At 54.9% G+C, this 14,844-nt stretch overlaps 1 protein-coding gene across 2 annotated transcripts in view; it reads right to left on the bottom strand.

Moving 5' to 3' along the window:
• Positions 1–14,623, bottom strand: part of PODXL (podocalyxin like) — a 52,750-nt gene extending 38,127 nt beyond the window's left edge. For both annotated transcript variants that reach the window (XM_027075497.2, XM_053218073.1), the window contains exon 1: positions 14,253–14,623. In XM_027075497.2, coding sequence (XP_026931298.2) covers positions 14,253–14,316 — 64 coding nt within the window. In that variant the 5' untranslated portion in view covers positions 14,317–14,623. The remainder of the gene's footprint in view (positions 1–14,252) is intronic.
• Positions 14,624–14,844: the final 221 nt, after the last annotated feature.

Below are 14,844 nucleotides of genomic sequence, written 5' to 3'. Positions count from 1 at the left end.
CTGGGGCTCTTCCTGAGCTGGAAAGACAGGCTAACCTCCTTAAAACAATACCCTTCCCAGGGCCTCCTAATCCCTTCAGCTGCTGCAGACCATGTGAATCCTGATCTGTCTGACCAGGCAGCGTGCCCAGCAGCCGCCAACCCCCTGGCCTGGGCGCCAGCAGGGGTGATGCCCAGCCAGCTGAGCTCGCCAGCTCCAGGAAGGGCTCCTGTACAAGGGTCAGGACAACAGGGCGGTGCTCCGGGGAGGAAACGCAGGGCCCTGTGGCCCATCTTTAGGATCAGATTCAAGGTCCCCGTGTGTGATGCACAAAAGGAGCGAGCCCTGGGGTGTGAACCCCAGGTCCTGTGTGAGCCTGAGGCGTCTGGAAACTTGTCAGCCAAGGGAGAGAGAAATAGCTACCTTGGAACAAAATGAGCACTTAAAAAAATGTATAAGCTTTGGGGGGAAATGTCAAAATAGCTCAAATCTGCAGAGGGGCAGGTCTGGCTGGATGGGAAGCCAGGCTGACAACCTTGCCAACACCCTCCTGCGTGCTGGAGACACAAATGTGTGCACGCTAGGGCTGGGAACCGGTGGGGCACCGCGCGTCCCCCTGGGCTTGCGTCAGGTCTGAGACCACAGGACACAAGTATGTACTTCCTCCCTCCTCACGCAGTGGCATTTTCTACAAACCCCCCCCCCCCCATCCAAACCAGTTTATCGTATCACTCTTAAGCTTTTATCTTGCACTTGGCCTTATCATTCGGGCCAGACACTGAACTGAGAGCTCTGCATGCGTCTCCCACGCTCTCTGGGAAGGTCCCACCATTGTGCTCTTTGCAAAGCAGGCTGGGGACTGGCTATGGGGCAGTGGGGGCAAGAGCAGATCCAGCCCCGGCTGTCCACAGGAGGCGAGCGCCCATGACAATGAACCTCCACGGCTCGCGCATGCCTCATCAACTTTGCAACTGACCACACCGCTTCCCCCGGGGCACCTACTGTTCTCTAAACCCTCGGGCACACGCAGGCTTCCGGCCAAAGCCTGCGCACACTCAGAATCCAACTCTTCCCTCGGTGGTCAGTTCAAAGACAACCTTGGTAAATATTTTTCTGAGGGAGCACGCTGTCATTCCCACGCCACCTTCCCGGTCCCGAAGCCATGAAAATAACCAGATGCGTACCGGTTTCTCCACCGCCCTTGGAAACCTCCACCAGGGACCAGTCTCCGCTCCAGGCTGAAAACAAACAAGGGCCAGAAGCCAGAGGGAAGTCCCAAATAGAAGGTGAGATAGTGGGCTCTATGAGCCGAATGAGAAAGTTCTGTGAAATGGGGCCTGTGAACTTCCCCGGGAATGACCAGTTTCCGCCTGCTGGAAGCTGAAGGTTAAGGCAGCAAGCACAGCCTTCCAAATTTCCAAACTTTTTTTTTTCTGTCCTGGAGAGAATTCTCCCCTTCCAGGAATAACACCTGCATCCTTCTTGCTGCAGAATAATCCACGTTAGTACACGTTCCCTAGGCGAAATGTGTGTGTGCTGGGGTGAGGGGAGCTAAGGCTCAGGTTAGCTGGCTCCCCACCCGAAACCCCACTTACTCTGCAAAGCAAGTTAAAAATAAAGCCAAGGCACGCCTGGGTGGCTCAGTCACTTAAGTGTCCGACTCTCGATTTCAGCTCAGGTCATGATCTCAGGGTCCTGAGATCGAGCCCTGCGTTGGAGCTTAAGATTCTCTCTCCCACTCCCTTTGCCCCTACCCCACTTGCATCCTCCCCCCTGCCCAAGTAAAATTTTAAAAAACAACTTTAAAAAAGTCTAAACTCCATCACCCAAGACTATGCTTGGCCCTAAGAAACGGGGAAAAACAGGACTACTCCCCTGTTAAGCTCAAAATCTAGATTTCTTTGGAGTTTAAAGACAAAGGAGGTCCGCTTGCCTGTGGGGAAGTAGGGATCTGGTAGGAGTATTGCTTAAAGAGAAACAAACAAACCTCATAAATGAATACAGCTAAACAATTGAGGGCTGGCTCTCTTGTCCCCCCCCCCCAGCCCCCTCCCGCCAAGGCCGGTGGTGGGGGGAAAGTTAAAAGCCTCATTCCTTTTAAACAAAGCCAAGTTGTCCCCCAGCGTTTGAGATGTTAGAGCTCGTCAAGGAAGCGGGGTTTCCTACGGGGCGCCGCCTTGGGAAGTGAATCAAGAATCCCAGGGCCAGCCTGCTTGGAGCCAGGTGTCCAAGCAGCTGAAAACTCATCCCCTAAAAGTAGTCAAGGGGGCTTCCATCAGAGGGGGGACGGAAGGTGCACACGCACGCACACACAGTGATTTCACGGCTCTTCTTTTCAGAAGAAACTTCGAGCAAAATGGAATGTTTCCCTCTGAAACTTCCCAGGTCAGGAAAGAGGGTCAAGGCTTTGCTTAGGTCAGACAAGATTGACACCAAAGTCAGACTTGGGGCTCCTGAATGGGTGGAGGCAGGGGAAGAACCATCCCCTATGCCTTGGCCTCCCATGCTCCCATCTCCCCTTTCTTTCTCCACGCTCTTTATTGTGTTAGGAGTCTTGCTACCATGCAAGGGGTACAGATGGCCAGGCCAAGTTCATCTGGCCGCTCCCAGGGCCAGCGCACTAAGTCATACCTAAGTTGGAAGGAGCTAGCTGGAACCTCAAGACTCCGAGACTTAGCTTGTGGCTGGGTAATTCACCACCATCCTCCCACCTTGGATGTCCCATCTGAAAAACGGGTGCAATCCTCTGGAGTGTGGCACAACCCAAGGCCACAGGACTTTGGAGATACTAGCCCCCAGAGACTGTTGCCTTTCTCGTCTTCCCTTACAGACTGGTCTTTGCTTTTACAGTAATGACATCATGCCTAAAGATGCAACCGGAAAAGGAGCTGATGTCCACCCCTCCGCTGAGGAAGCAGCTGGGGAAGCAGGGGCCAGAGAGGCAGCGAGCTACCGAGCAGTCAGGGCCAACATGTGGCTGAGTCCACCGCCCTGCATAACTGGCGGCTGGGCACAGCCCCTTATCCACAGATGAGAAAACTGAGGCCCACAGGGAGGACTCCCGGCCCCGGAGGGAGGGAGCATCTTCCTCTTACAAACCCGTTTTCTTTTTTTCCCTGCCCTTTATTCAACACCCAACACAGGACCCTCCTGGGTATCTGCCCTATGCCTGCCGTCACCCCCCATACACACAGACACACTTACGCACACCGAAGCTTAATTAACAGGAGGCGCTGGGGCAGCTATAGCTAGTGTGATGTCGTGACTGCCTGAGAGAGCTCATGGAGTTCAGAGATGTGATATTGTGCGGTCAGGACCAGGCTTCCAGATTCTCCCCGGTGCCTGGGAGGAAAGCCAAAGTGTTTTTCCAGCCAAGTACAACCTCCCGGGATGCCAAGGGGAGAATGAGAGCCTGTGGACAAGCTCCCACCCTGCCTCTCCCCAGGAGCCAGCTGTCGACAGCACGTGCCCTCCAATGTCCACTGTGGCCACTGAGAAGCTGAAAACGAGGATGAGCTCAGGGTGAGAAGTAGTTCCGTGTGGGGCTCCGGGGTCTCCGGATGCGGTGGCCTGGCCAGGATAAGGGGGCATGCTGGGGACTGGGCTCATAGCGCGGGACTGCCGGGCGCAGGGACGGGCTGAGACCCAGGCGCGCTCTACTCAGCAGCGCCCCCTACGCCTGGGGTGTGGAGCTACATGTGCCTGAGCGAGGGGACCCCACGCTCACTGACCTCCCACTGGGAGGATGTATGATGTGCTGGCAGCAGCTCGAAAAGCACGGGCAAGCCGGTGATTCCATCCAACGAGTCACCCCCTTTCCACCATTTGGCTCCCTGGCTCCCAGAAAAATGACAGCCCGAAGGTGGAGGAGCTCGGCGTTACCCTGGGCTGAGGACAAAGCCCCAGCACCACTGCCTCGGGTTGAGCCACCAGGGCAGTGCTGGCTGGCAGAACAGCCTTGGGAATCCCCTTCTCCAAGCCCCTGGGACAGGGGGACAGCCTCAGACTGGATTTAAAACAGAAACTGTGATGTTGTCAGGAACAGGGACTCAAAGCAGTAGGAGCAGAGGCACAACAGGAAAAAAAAAAGCAGCCACAATCAACCAGCAAGCCACGTCTGCCCCCATCTGAGTGGAAAGATCAAACGTCAAAAACACACCCACCCACAATTTTCGTAATAATGCCTTCAACTCCTACCTGAGAAACAACACCGTTATTAAGCACCCATGCAGGGCCACTGGCCTGGAATGGAACCTGTTCCCTACATTGACTCTGGTACAAGCAGCCTTTATTCTGGCCACAAGCTTCCATGTGGTTTCCTACAAATCCCCTCAGGAAGGAGGGCGCTGTCAGGCTGCATTTCCCTTTCCAGAAGGTCCTGCTTAGCAAAGCTCCAGACTGGACGCACACACCCAGTGGTCCGGTCTTTACATAGGACTGCGTGGGTCCTAGCCCTGAGTCACATATCCCTGGATGCCTCTCAGTCCTGGGCAAACTGGGGCAGGCGGTCCCTCTATCTTCATATCCGTATTTCCCCCCACCAGATGTTCGTGGATGTTCTAAAAAGGAGGAGGAAAGGTTGTTTCCACGGTTAAAGTACATTTGGAGGACGCTGAATTAAGCAAAGGCTATTCGGTAAGGGGCATCTGGGAGCATTTAAGATCCTAACAGGCACTGACTTTCCAAGAAGGGGAATCGAGTCGGCAGCCTTTTCCAAACCTTTTGGATCATGCGTCTCTTTTACTCACGACAAACTTTCTATTCATTTATCGAACATTTACTGGGAGCAGAACTCTTACTATCTTGAGGACTACTGGTGTTCTCTTTGGGCACAGTTTGAGACCCAGCTTATTCTACTGACTTAAAAGTAAAAAACAAGACCAAAGGAAAAAAAGTGGGGTGCTAGCCCTGATTTACCGTATGGGTAAAGTGAGACACAAGAGCACCAGTCCCTGGGGATTACGGTGCAGAAAGTCAAATGCAGCTCGGTGAGTAGTTTCTATCTTCCTCCCACTTCTCACCTCCGGGAGGAGATACTCAGTTCCCTGGTTTATATTTGCTGCTGGATTGCTTCCCCTCCTCCCCGAAGGGGAGTGCAGAGAGGCTATAAAGACCTTCACCAGGTTTCGCTGCCTGGCTCGGATGGTGCCACAGTGAATTTGGTGCTAGAGTCAGGGAGGGTTGGAGGAGGAGGAAGAAAGCTATTTAGAGGGTGATACTCAGATCTGTGGCCTGCACACGGACAGTGGAGAAAGAGCAGCCAGAGGGACACCGATCCAGAAAAAAAGCAGTAGGATGTGACCCTCCATTTCACAGCGTGATGGCCAGAACCTCAGGGGCTCCAGGATCAGGGCCTTGGTGGCTTCAGGAAAACCCGTCTGACTTGTAGCCTAAGGTGAAAGGGCAGCGTCCCTGAGAAATGGAGTGGGAAGCACCAGGTGGGAACCAGGAACTGGGAGGCAGGGAGGGGGGTGGACATTGCAGCCCCTTCCTGGGAGTGCGGCTTACCACGGCCTCAGAACCAGGCCCTCGTCCTGAAGGGCCTGGCTGTGGGACAGTGAATAAATGGGCAAAAGCTTAGCGCAGAGAGGTCATGGCACATGCTGGGGGGTGGGGAGGGGGGAACAGGTCTGCTTCATCATATCGCACGCTGGGCTAGACCTAAAGCCAGTAAAAGAAGTAAAACCAAACTGCGTCAGGCGCATCACCAGTGTGTAACCCACAGTTGCAGAGGAAGGCATTATACCTATTTCACAGCCAGGGAAACGGAGGCCAAGGAACAAGTCTGAAACCACAAGGCCAGCAAGTGCCAAAGCTCAGGCTAAACTCCACGCTTCTAACTTCACATCCTGGCGCATCATGCCGAGAGATTTCAGTTTTTCTTCTCCTTGACAACACAATTTTTCTCAGAGGAACTCTTATGTGGAGACCTTCCCTACAGAACAGATAAAAACGGAGATGCGCAAAGTGGGGTGGGATGAAAAGTCCGCCCCCAAACTGGCCTTCTCTTAGCTTTCCTCTCTAGGTGTGTACCCCAACCTCTCGGTGGCCCCCACGACAGCTCCATAGAGTACCTCCACCAGTTTGGAAAGCCACCGGCCTCCAGCTGGTGCTCTCAGGAGTGTCCATGGACCAAATATTTATTTTATTTTTTTAATCTCTTCTAATGTTTATTTATTTTTGAGAAACGGCCCGAGCAGTGGAGGGGTAGAGAGAGAGGAAGACAGAATCCAAAACAGACTCCAGGCTCTGAGCTGTCAGCACGACACGGGGCCTGACACGGGGCTCCAACCCACAAACTGAGATCGTGACCTAAGCCAAAGTCGGACACTTAACCGATGGAGCCACCCAGGTGCCCCATGGACCAAAACACTGAAGACAGTACTTCCCTCGGCCCCATACTTGCCCCTGCTGAGCTAGGAAGGGGAGGATAGGGTGTAGAAATACTTCTTTGCCATTCAAAGGGCAGTGAGAGAAAGTAGGTCCCCCAGGGGCAGCCCTGGAGGAAGCCCTGCTCATCGGAGTCCCTGGGACACTAGGGCAGCTCAAGGCGAGGGGGCTTGTGTGGGAGGGAGCTGGGTTTCTTTACGCATTACAAGGAAACCCTCCATCAGTACGCCAACATGCTGGAGCCACAAAAAAGACAACAGATAAGCTGAAAATGGTTCAGCCAGAGCGGGGGCAAGGCCTTTGGCCATGGCGGACAACTACTTGGGTTTCACACAAGCAGAGCTGATCTGATTGGCAAGACGAGGTTTGAGGGCAGCTGCAGAGAAACCCAAGGTTTTCAGGGACTTAGCCTGTGGTAGTATTTGCCAGTGACCTACTCCAATATCCATTCTTTCTGACTTCTTTATCACTGAACCACTGGTTTTTGCTTAGGCATATATATGGGTACCTGAAATAAAAAATACTCTTCCCTAATCAAAGTATTCTTCCCTGCTTCCCTTGCAGCTAGGTGTGGCCAAGGACCAAGTTCTGTTCAACAAATGTAACTAAAGTGTTGTGTGTGGTTTCTGGCAGTTGCCCTCGAAAGAGGGGCCACAGGCTTCTTGTTCTTTTCTCCTGATAGCTGAGCCCCAGGAGCCATCTTGGACCATGAGGCAGCATGCTGATGATGGCAGAACAGACCGCCATCCCAGCACTCTGAACTTCTCTCACGTGAGTGACAGACAACTTCTGTCTTGGTCAGTCCACTATTTTTTAGTTGCTAAGAGCAGCCAAATTAAGTTTTAACAACCAGCAGCCCTAACCTTCAACAGAAGGGTCCCCTGGGGGCGGGGAGGTGGCCAGAAGCAGCTATGAGGTGGCTGCACCTCCCACAGCACCCCTGCCTTCAGGAGTCCTGCTCCACCTTCGTGCCCAGGCAACCATCCCTCCCACGTCCCGGGCTGGTCTCACCAGCCACCTGCCTCTCTTCTTCTGGAACCAGGTTAGAGCCTTGCAAGTGGATGGCTCAGAACTAGCAGACAAGACTTTGGGTTCTAAGGCAGCTCGGCCACTCACTCACTCATTCATTCAGCAAACAGTTATTGAGTATCTACTATTTCCCAGGTACTGTTCCAGGTACTGGGGCTACAGCAATGAACAACAGAAGACCTTGCCCTCACGGAACTTATAGTCTACTCAAGAGAGAGACACACAAAGGCAGAAACGAGCATGCATCAGGTGATAAGCGCTATGGAGAAAATACACTGAGTAAGGAGAGGAGGGCGTGTTATGCGAGCAGCCCGGAAGCTCTCTCTGAGACGGTGGCTAACAGAAATGAGGGAGTGTGGCACGCGGATATTTGGGGGAAAAGCTGTTTATGTCACCTACTCCAAGTCCTCAGTGCTATGCCTCAGTTTCCCCTCTCTGGAATGGTTTGTGAGACAAAAGCCGTCCCAAGACAACCTCGTGCCATCCTGGCTGAAGACTGTGGCTCCAGAGAGGATGTTCAAAGCCAAGTCGGCATGAGAATCGGACTGGATGGGGACAGAGGGTCCCCTTGGACAGCACTCCATGAATTTCAGGTAAGAAGGGGTGTGAGGCCTGCAAAGTGCCCCTCTCACCAGGGCTGGTCTCCCCAATGTCTCTTCTATGTTGACCTGGGTCAGAGCGCTAAAAGGTTCGAGACCAGACAGTTTGGGCTCCTGGTCAGCCCATGTGTCTCCCAGCACCCCAACCTGGGGCTGCATGGCAAGCCTCAGTCACCCATTCGTCAGAATTCTCTTCCCCCTGGGCTGAGGCACACGGCCTTCCGGCCATGACAATTGGCGGACAGGGTGCCACCCTGCGCCCTGGCCGCAGGGAAGTGCGAGGTGGCTGACCCGAGGGGGATAAGGCTACAAAGGAAGAGAGGGTGGCGGTGGTTTGTCAGGGAAAGGGGTGGGGACAGAGGGAGGATGGGTGGCCAGGAGGCCAAGCAAAGCTGAGGGTCTGCGCCAGCCATTACTATCATGGTACAGGGTGAGACCACAGTCCAGAGCCAGTACAAGGGCTTGGGATGGGGGGCATGTGAGGAGGGCTGAATTTGGGCACCAGGTAAGCACCCCACTCATTCATTCCAGACTCTGGCTGGATGCTACAGTCACTACTGGGGCTCACAGGCAATGGGAGACAGACATGTACAGAGTGGCCAGCATGGTGGCCCGCACTGTGACATGACATGACAGGGAGAACCTTTGGAGAGCCTAACTCCTGGGGAATAAAGTAGCTCCAACTCTCAACATACCCTGAAGGCGGAGGGATGGGGAGAGTCTGGGCACAGTATAATGTTTTCACCTTCACGAAACCCTTTCTAGAAAGGGTTCTAATGAGTTTCTCCAGTGCCCGGGAGGGAATTAGCACAGAAAGGCTCAGTCCCGTTCTTACATTCTATGGCTGCACATGCATCTCACTGGGAGTCACTAGGACTTGGCCAAGTGAACCCACTCCCTGGTCTGCGTTCCCTCATCTGAAAAACATGTGGGTGCAGAAGATGATTTCCGGAAGGCTTCCCAGCTCTAGGATTCTGTGTTCTGTGATTTTCTAGGTTATTTAGAAGCAGCGTGGAAATTACCCTTTGCCAGTTGAATTCTATTTTGAACAGCCTACTTGTAGCAATCTAATGGTAAATGCTACTGCAAATATGAAGAGGCTCCTTGCAACGGATCTTCTGTGGAGATTCTCTTGAAGGCTTTCCTTAAGAGAATACCTACAGGGGCGCCTGGGTGGCTCAGCTGGTTCAGCGTCCAACCCTTGATTTTGGCTCAGGTCATGATCTCACTAGCACGGAGCCCGTGTCAGGCTCCACACTCGGCATGGAGCCTGCTTAAGATTCTCTCGGAAGAAAGGAAGGAAGGAAGAAAAAAGAGAGAGAGAGAGAGAGAGAGAGAGAATACCTACAGTCACGAGGCTTGTATGGCCCAGAGTCATAAACCTAGATCTGCAACCTTGTTTGACAAGACCCATGACAAGAGAAACTCTATGCAAATTCACCCGTGTTCCTGGGAACAGAATGTGAGGGAAAACCCACCAACTGAGCTCCCGGCCCTGCATCATACCCTAAAGCACAAATAGGAAGTGAGCCCAGAGCTGAGGGACGAGCTCCCTGGCCTCTAGGTCTGAGGAAGTCTCTAGGCAGGCTGGGGCTCAGGCTGGGGCTGCTGAGCAGGGGATGGGCAGAAGAGGGTCACTGTCTCTCTGGCACGGAGCTTCCACTGAGCAAACTTGCAGAGGGCTCCCGGAGCCTCTGCACCAAGGATGTAAAGAAACAAGCTCTCACTAGGGTAGGACCATCTAAATCCCGACCCCCCTCCCAAGAAGTGCGGTGAGCTGTCCACAGGGCTCCTCCCACTTCCCTTAGCCTTGAGCTAAGCTTGGCCAAGCTGTCCCCACAGCAGCCGCTGGTCAGGTCCTGGATCCCCAGCCCCGAAGCTCCAACCCTCAGCAGTCACTCCTGCCAGTTCCGGCTGCTGCAGAAAGAGCTCACTGGCCAGCATCATTGCCCAGGATGTGAGCTGGGCTACGGCTTCCCTTTCCAAAAGCCTGAAACCAGGGCCTAGGCCCCGGCTCCCCTCAGTTGAAAGGTGCAGATAAAATTTTGAGCAACTGCTCAGTGCCCATTGCTGCTTGGGGCCCCGGACGGAGAGATAAATGTGCTGTGGCCCCTACCCTGGAGGGGCTCCCCACAGGCTGCAAGAGACCCAAACAGACCACGGAACATAATTTGTGTCCATCTAGAAACCAGGGAAGGCTTCTTGGCAGAGATGATACCTGAGGCCGGGTGTAAACCAGGGTTAAATCTCTAGTCTTCCCTGCTCAGAGGAATTCGAATCAGGTGGGAGGCTTTTCCTCTCTCAGCTTCCCAAGGGCAGAGGTATCAAACCCCACCCAGCAGGAGCCCCTCCTCTCCCTTCAAACATGGATGCCTGAGGAAAAGGCAGATGTGGCTCAGCATCCGTGCCTCTGCCCCACCTCTGTGCCCTGCTGCCTGCCAGAGGACACCCCTCCAACACGTGCCTCCCCTCTGGGCAAAGCTACCACCTGGTGCCTTTGTGACCCCTACCGCTCCCCTTCGCCCCTCCCCTGTTGAGCCCAGTCTGCTCCCAACCCCCATGGCTTGCTCCCTCTTGCCTCAGAGCCATGCCCAAAGCAGGACCATGCTTGGAATATCTACCACGCCCTGACCTCATCCCATAGAACTTTCCCCCCCCCCCGGGCTCTGAAAACTCACCTCCTCCCCATGGCCTTCCTGCAGCTCTCCCCACCTCAAGAACCCAGATCATGACCCCTAGCCCGTGTCTCCTCTCCAGCGGCAATTCATTCAGCCCCAGCCAGCCCACCCCACCGTGACCCTTTTTATCTTAAAAGCCCTGTATAAACTCCCACCTCCTTCAGGAAGCTTTGCCTAGGTCACCCCTACCCACACCTTACCACTTCTTTTCCACGTGCCTCCTTTTCCCACACCTTATGGCACTAAGGCTTCAGTCTTTGCAACTACCTATCCATTGATTCCCACAGACATTAGCAGAATCCTGACACTCAGCTGCCCCAGACCAATCAAGTTCTCAGTTAATATACTTGAGTAATCATCACAGCCAGGATTTATTAAGCTCTGACCTCGAGTAGTTGGGCACACTGTCAAGCTCATTCTATGTGTTCGCCCACCTTCAGGGCAACCTGCAAGATAGCTTTATCATTCTACAGCTGAGGAAACCGAGGCTCAAAGAGGTTCACTATTTTGTCTATGGTCTCCGGGGGTCTATTTGACCCACAATCTATTTTTTTCTTTCTTTCTTTCTTTCTTTCTTTCTTTCTTTCTCTCTTTCTCTCTCTCTCTCTCTCTCTCTTTCTCTCTTAACGTTTATGTAACTTTGAGAGACGGGGCAGTGGGGGCAGGGAGGGGCACAGAGACAGAGGACCTGAAGCAGGCTCTGAGCTGACAGCAGAGAGCCTAATGCGGGGCTCCAATTCATGAACTGCAAGATCATGACCTGAGCTGAAGTTGGATGCTTAACCAACCGAGCCAACCAGGTGCCCATGCGGGGCTCCAATTCATGAACTGCAAGATCATGACCTGAGCTGAAGTTGGATGCTTAACCAACCGAGCCAACCAGGTGCCCCTGAGTGTTTTCCACCACACCAAGCTGCCTCTCCCTCTCCAGGATTCACCCATGGAATGACTCGATCAGATTGATAGTACGACTCAGCTGGCAGATATCGGGCCAGAAAACCCCAGAAATGTTATATAACATGAAACTAGAGGTGCTCTCTGCTCTTTTATTCTATCTTATAGATAAGGGAACTGAGGCCCATTCGTACAGCTCGCCATGTGGTTCCACTAAATGACTATCAAACCAAAAGTACAAAAAGGAGTCTCATGGACTGTCAGGCCCCCTGGATTTAATGCTGCTTATGCTATAGGCTGTGTGACTCCCCTGTTAATTAAAAGGTAAGCTCTCAGGGGACCTGGGTGGGGTAATTCCTTTGTGGAGGAGACTCACTATAATCCTGTATTGTTTACAATCGCATCGCGGTATTCCAACGGCGTCGGGGGTTACACCATCCTTGGTGACTGCAGCCCAGGTGGCCACACCTTTGGAAGGGCAGAGATGGAACAGTCCTTACGGAGTCCCCATAGGAGGGTATTAAATTCAGCGCAGCCATTGAACACCACACCTGCACCCCTCAGGCTTTTCTGCCTCAAGGTATGAAGAATAATAATAAGGGCGCCTGGATGGCTCAGTCAAGTGTCCAACTCTTGATTACAGCTTGGGTCGTGATCTCATGGTTCCTGAGTTCCAGGCTCTGAATGGACAGTGCGGAGCCTGCTTGGGATTCTCTCCCTCTCTCTCTTCTTCTCTCTTTGCCCCTCCCCCCTTCTCATGCACTCTCTCAAAATAAATAAACTTTACTGCTACTACTATAATAATCCCTTGTGCTTTATATGTTTCAAAGTATTTCCTTTTATCCCTTTATTATATATGGCACTAGCATTTTAGGGATTGGGCCCTGGGGGCTTGGAAAGGCCCAGAGACTTGCTGGGGAGGGGGGGATGGGAGTATGGTCCTGTTCACCACACTTGTTTAACATGTACCAAGCTCCTACCACGTGCCTTGCCCTGTGCTAGGTTTGAGGAAGGCTTCCTGAAAGAGGCAGTTTCTGGGCAGTGCCCAGATGCTGGGGAAGGCAATCCCAGCCTTGAAGCCAGCAGCAAGCTGGGCTTCGAGCTTTCCCCTGGGTGGCTCTGGAGCATTTCTTAGTGCACAACAGCCCCCAGCCTCTCCTCACAGCTCAGTCTCTAGGCTCTGGAGCACCAGAAACTAGCCTATCCCTCCTGACACAACCCATCTCCCTTCTAGGTGGTGCTAAGAAGCTCGCTCCAAAAAGGTGCACGTCAAGACCCATGCTGAAGTCTGGCTGCTCTTAGAGCAGGGCTCAGGAGTGGCCACACTCCAGCATCTTCTCGGCCCTGCAGGTTGTACAAATCCAAGGTGACGGTCACCCTCAGAGCTGTTCAGACCAGTCTTCACACCACAAAATACCCTTTGGGGGCACAACACCTTTGCCCACTGACCGTGCCCTTTCCTTTTTACAGGCCAAGCTGGTGGAGCCTCAGGGCCACGGACCACAGAGTGGTCACACCTGTTTGCCCTCTAAGAGCAGTGTGCTCACACCTGTTTGCCCTCTGAGAGCCAGCCCCCGACCACGAACGGTTCCATGCAGTGCAGAGAACAGGCTGTACAGCCATTCCCTCCCACTCTGCCCTAAGAGTTCAGCCCCAAATGCCAGCGCCTGCCAGCAGCAAGGTCCCTTCCCTGTCTGGGCTGTCACCAAAGTCTTCCTGGCCCTACCTAGGGTAGGAGCGCCACCCCCACTCTTTCTCGTGGCAGACATGTGCTCAGGCGGGCCACAAAGAAATTCATCTCTTTTCCTGGGGCCGAGCCTCCAGCTGTTCTCAGGGGCCTTGGGACACTTTCTTGGAGGAGTCTGCAGCCACCCGTCTCCCCCAAAGGATAACATTTCACCTTGAGAAAAAAATAGGAGGGCTGTTTCTAAGGTGCATCCAAGCTTGTTCCAGGAGACAAGTTCCTGTTTATAAAAGGGAGGGGGGTGTCTCACCTTCCTGGCCATGGCCAAGAAGGGAGCAGTTCCTTTGGTGGCAAAGGAGACAGGGGTCCTACTCAGCTAGGTGACTCTGAGACTGTGGAAGGTCCACTTACTCCCCTTGTACCTGTCCCAACACAGGCTCAGGTGGGCTGAACTGCACACACTGCTCGAAAAAAAACCTCTCTGCAAACGCAGAAGACATCAGCCGCCTGAGCTGTTACTGGAGGCTTGTCACCTGCTTCAGGGACTTCCGCGTGAGCTTCCAGCCTGCTGTTTTGCTGGAATCATCGACTACACAATACCGTTGCTCATCCCCTCCAAAAACGGAGAGAAAGAGTGACCAGACCTGGGGAGGGGGGGGGGAGATCCCGCGAAAACGCTGAGCCTCGCCATGCCCCAACTCCCCGCTCTATTTGCCCGCAAACCCATTTAGGGTTGTCGCCCCTCGGTTTGCCCCAGCACAATCCACAATCCACCGCCCACTCCACCCGAATGGAGACCAGGGACGATCCGCGCTCCCGCCCGGCACCTGCAGTGTTCGCGGGTTCGGAAGGGACGTGAATGGTTCAAGGTCAGGGCTCCGCGTGTGCCCCCAGCGAAAGGCGAGCACAGGGGCTGCTCCAGGTCGCGCCACGAGGTGCGGCCCGGCTGGGGGCGCACCCGCACGGTGGGGTCCCAGCGGAGTCCGGGCCACCACTCACCATCAGAGAGCGACCGCGGCGGCAGCAGCAGCAGCAGCGCGGAGAGCGCCAGCGCGGAGCGCATCGTGTCCTGGCCTCGGGCCGGGAGCAGGTGGCTGCGGGTGCGAGCGTCCGAACAGCGAGAGCGTGGGCGCCGCTCAGGGAGGCCCGGCTGTGGCTCCGGCGGCCGGGTGATGACCCGGGGCTCCCGAGTCGCGCTCCAGCGGCCCCTCCTCGCGACCGCTGCGGCAGAGCTAACTGAGGCGCGGAGCCAGGCGGCGGAGGAGCGGCGGGTGGCTGCGTCGCGGGCGGTGTCTGCGCGGCTGGGCCAGGCCGGCGGCTGCGGCGACTCCCGTCCCGTCCGCGCCGGCCCCCGGCCCCGCCCCCTCCTCCTCCCCTCCTCTCCCTACCCTCCCCCGCCCCACAGCCCAGGAGCGCGCGGGCTGCTGCAGTGGGGCAGGCGGGGCGGGGCGGGCGCTGGGCCGGGAACAATGAGCAGAGGAGGAAACTCCGCCCCGGAGCGCGGCGGGCGGGGGAGCGCGGGCTGGCGGCGGGCTCCGGGCTAGCGGCCCCCGGGCGGGCGGGGCGGTGAATGTGTGTGCGCGGGGCGGCT

This window comes from Acinonyx jubatus, chromosome A2, assembly GCF_027475565.1.
Source record: "Acinonyx jubatus isolate Ajub_Pintada_27869175 chromosome A2, VMU_Ajub_asm_v1.0, whole genome shotgun sequence".
Taxonomy (NCBI): Eukaryota; Metazoa; Chordata; class Mammalia; order Carnivora; family Felidae; genus Acinonyx; species Acinonyx jubatus.
Note: the sequence above shows the minus strand (reverse complement) of the source record. Positions and strands in the feature narration are given on the sequence as shown.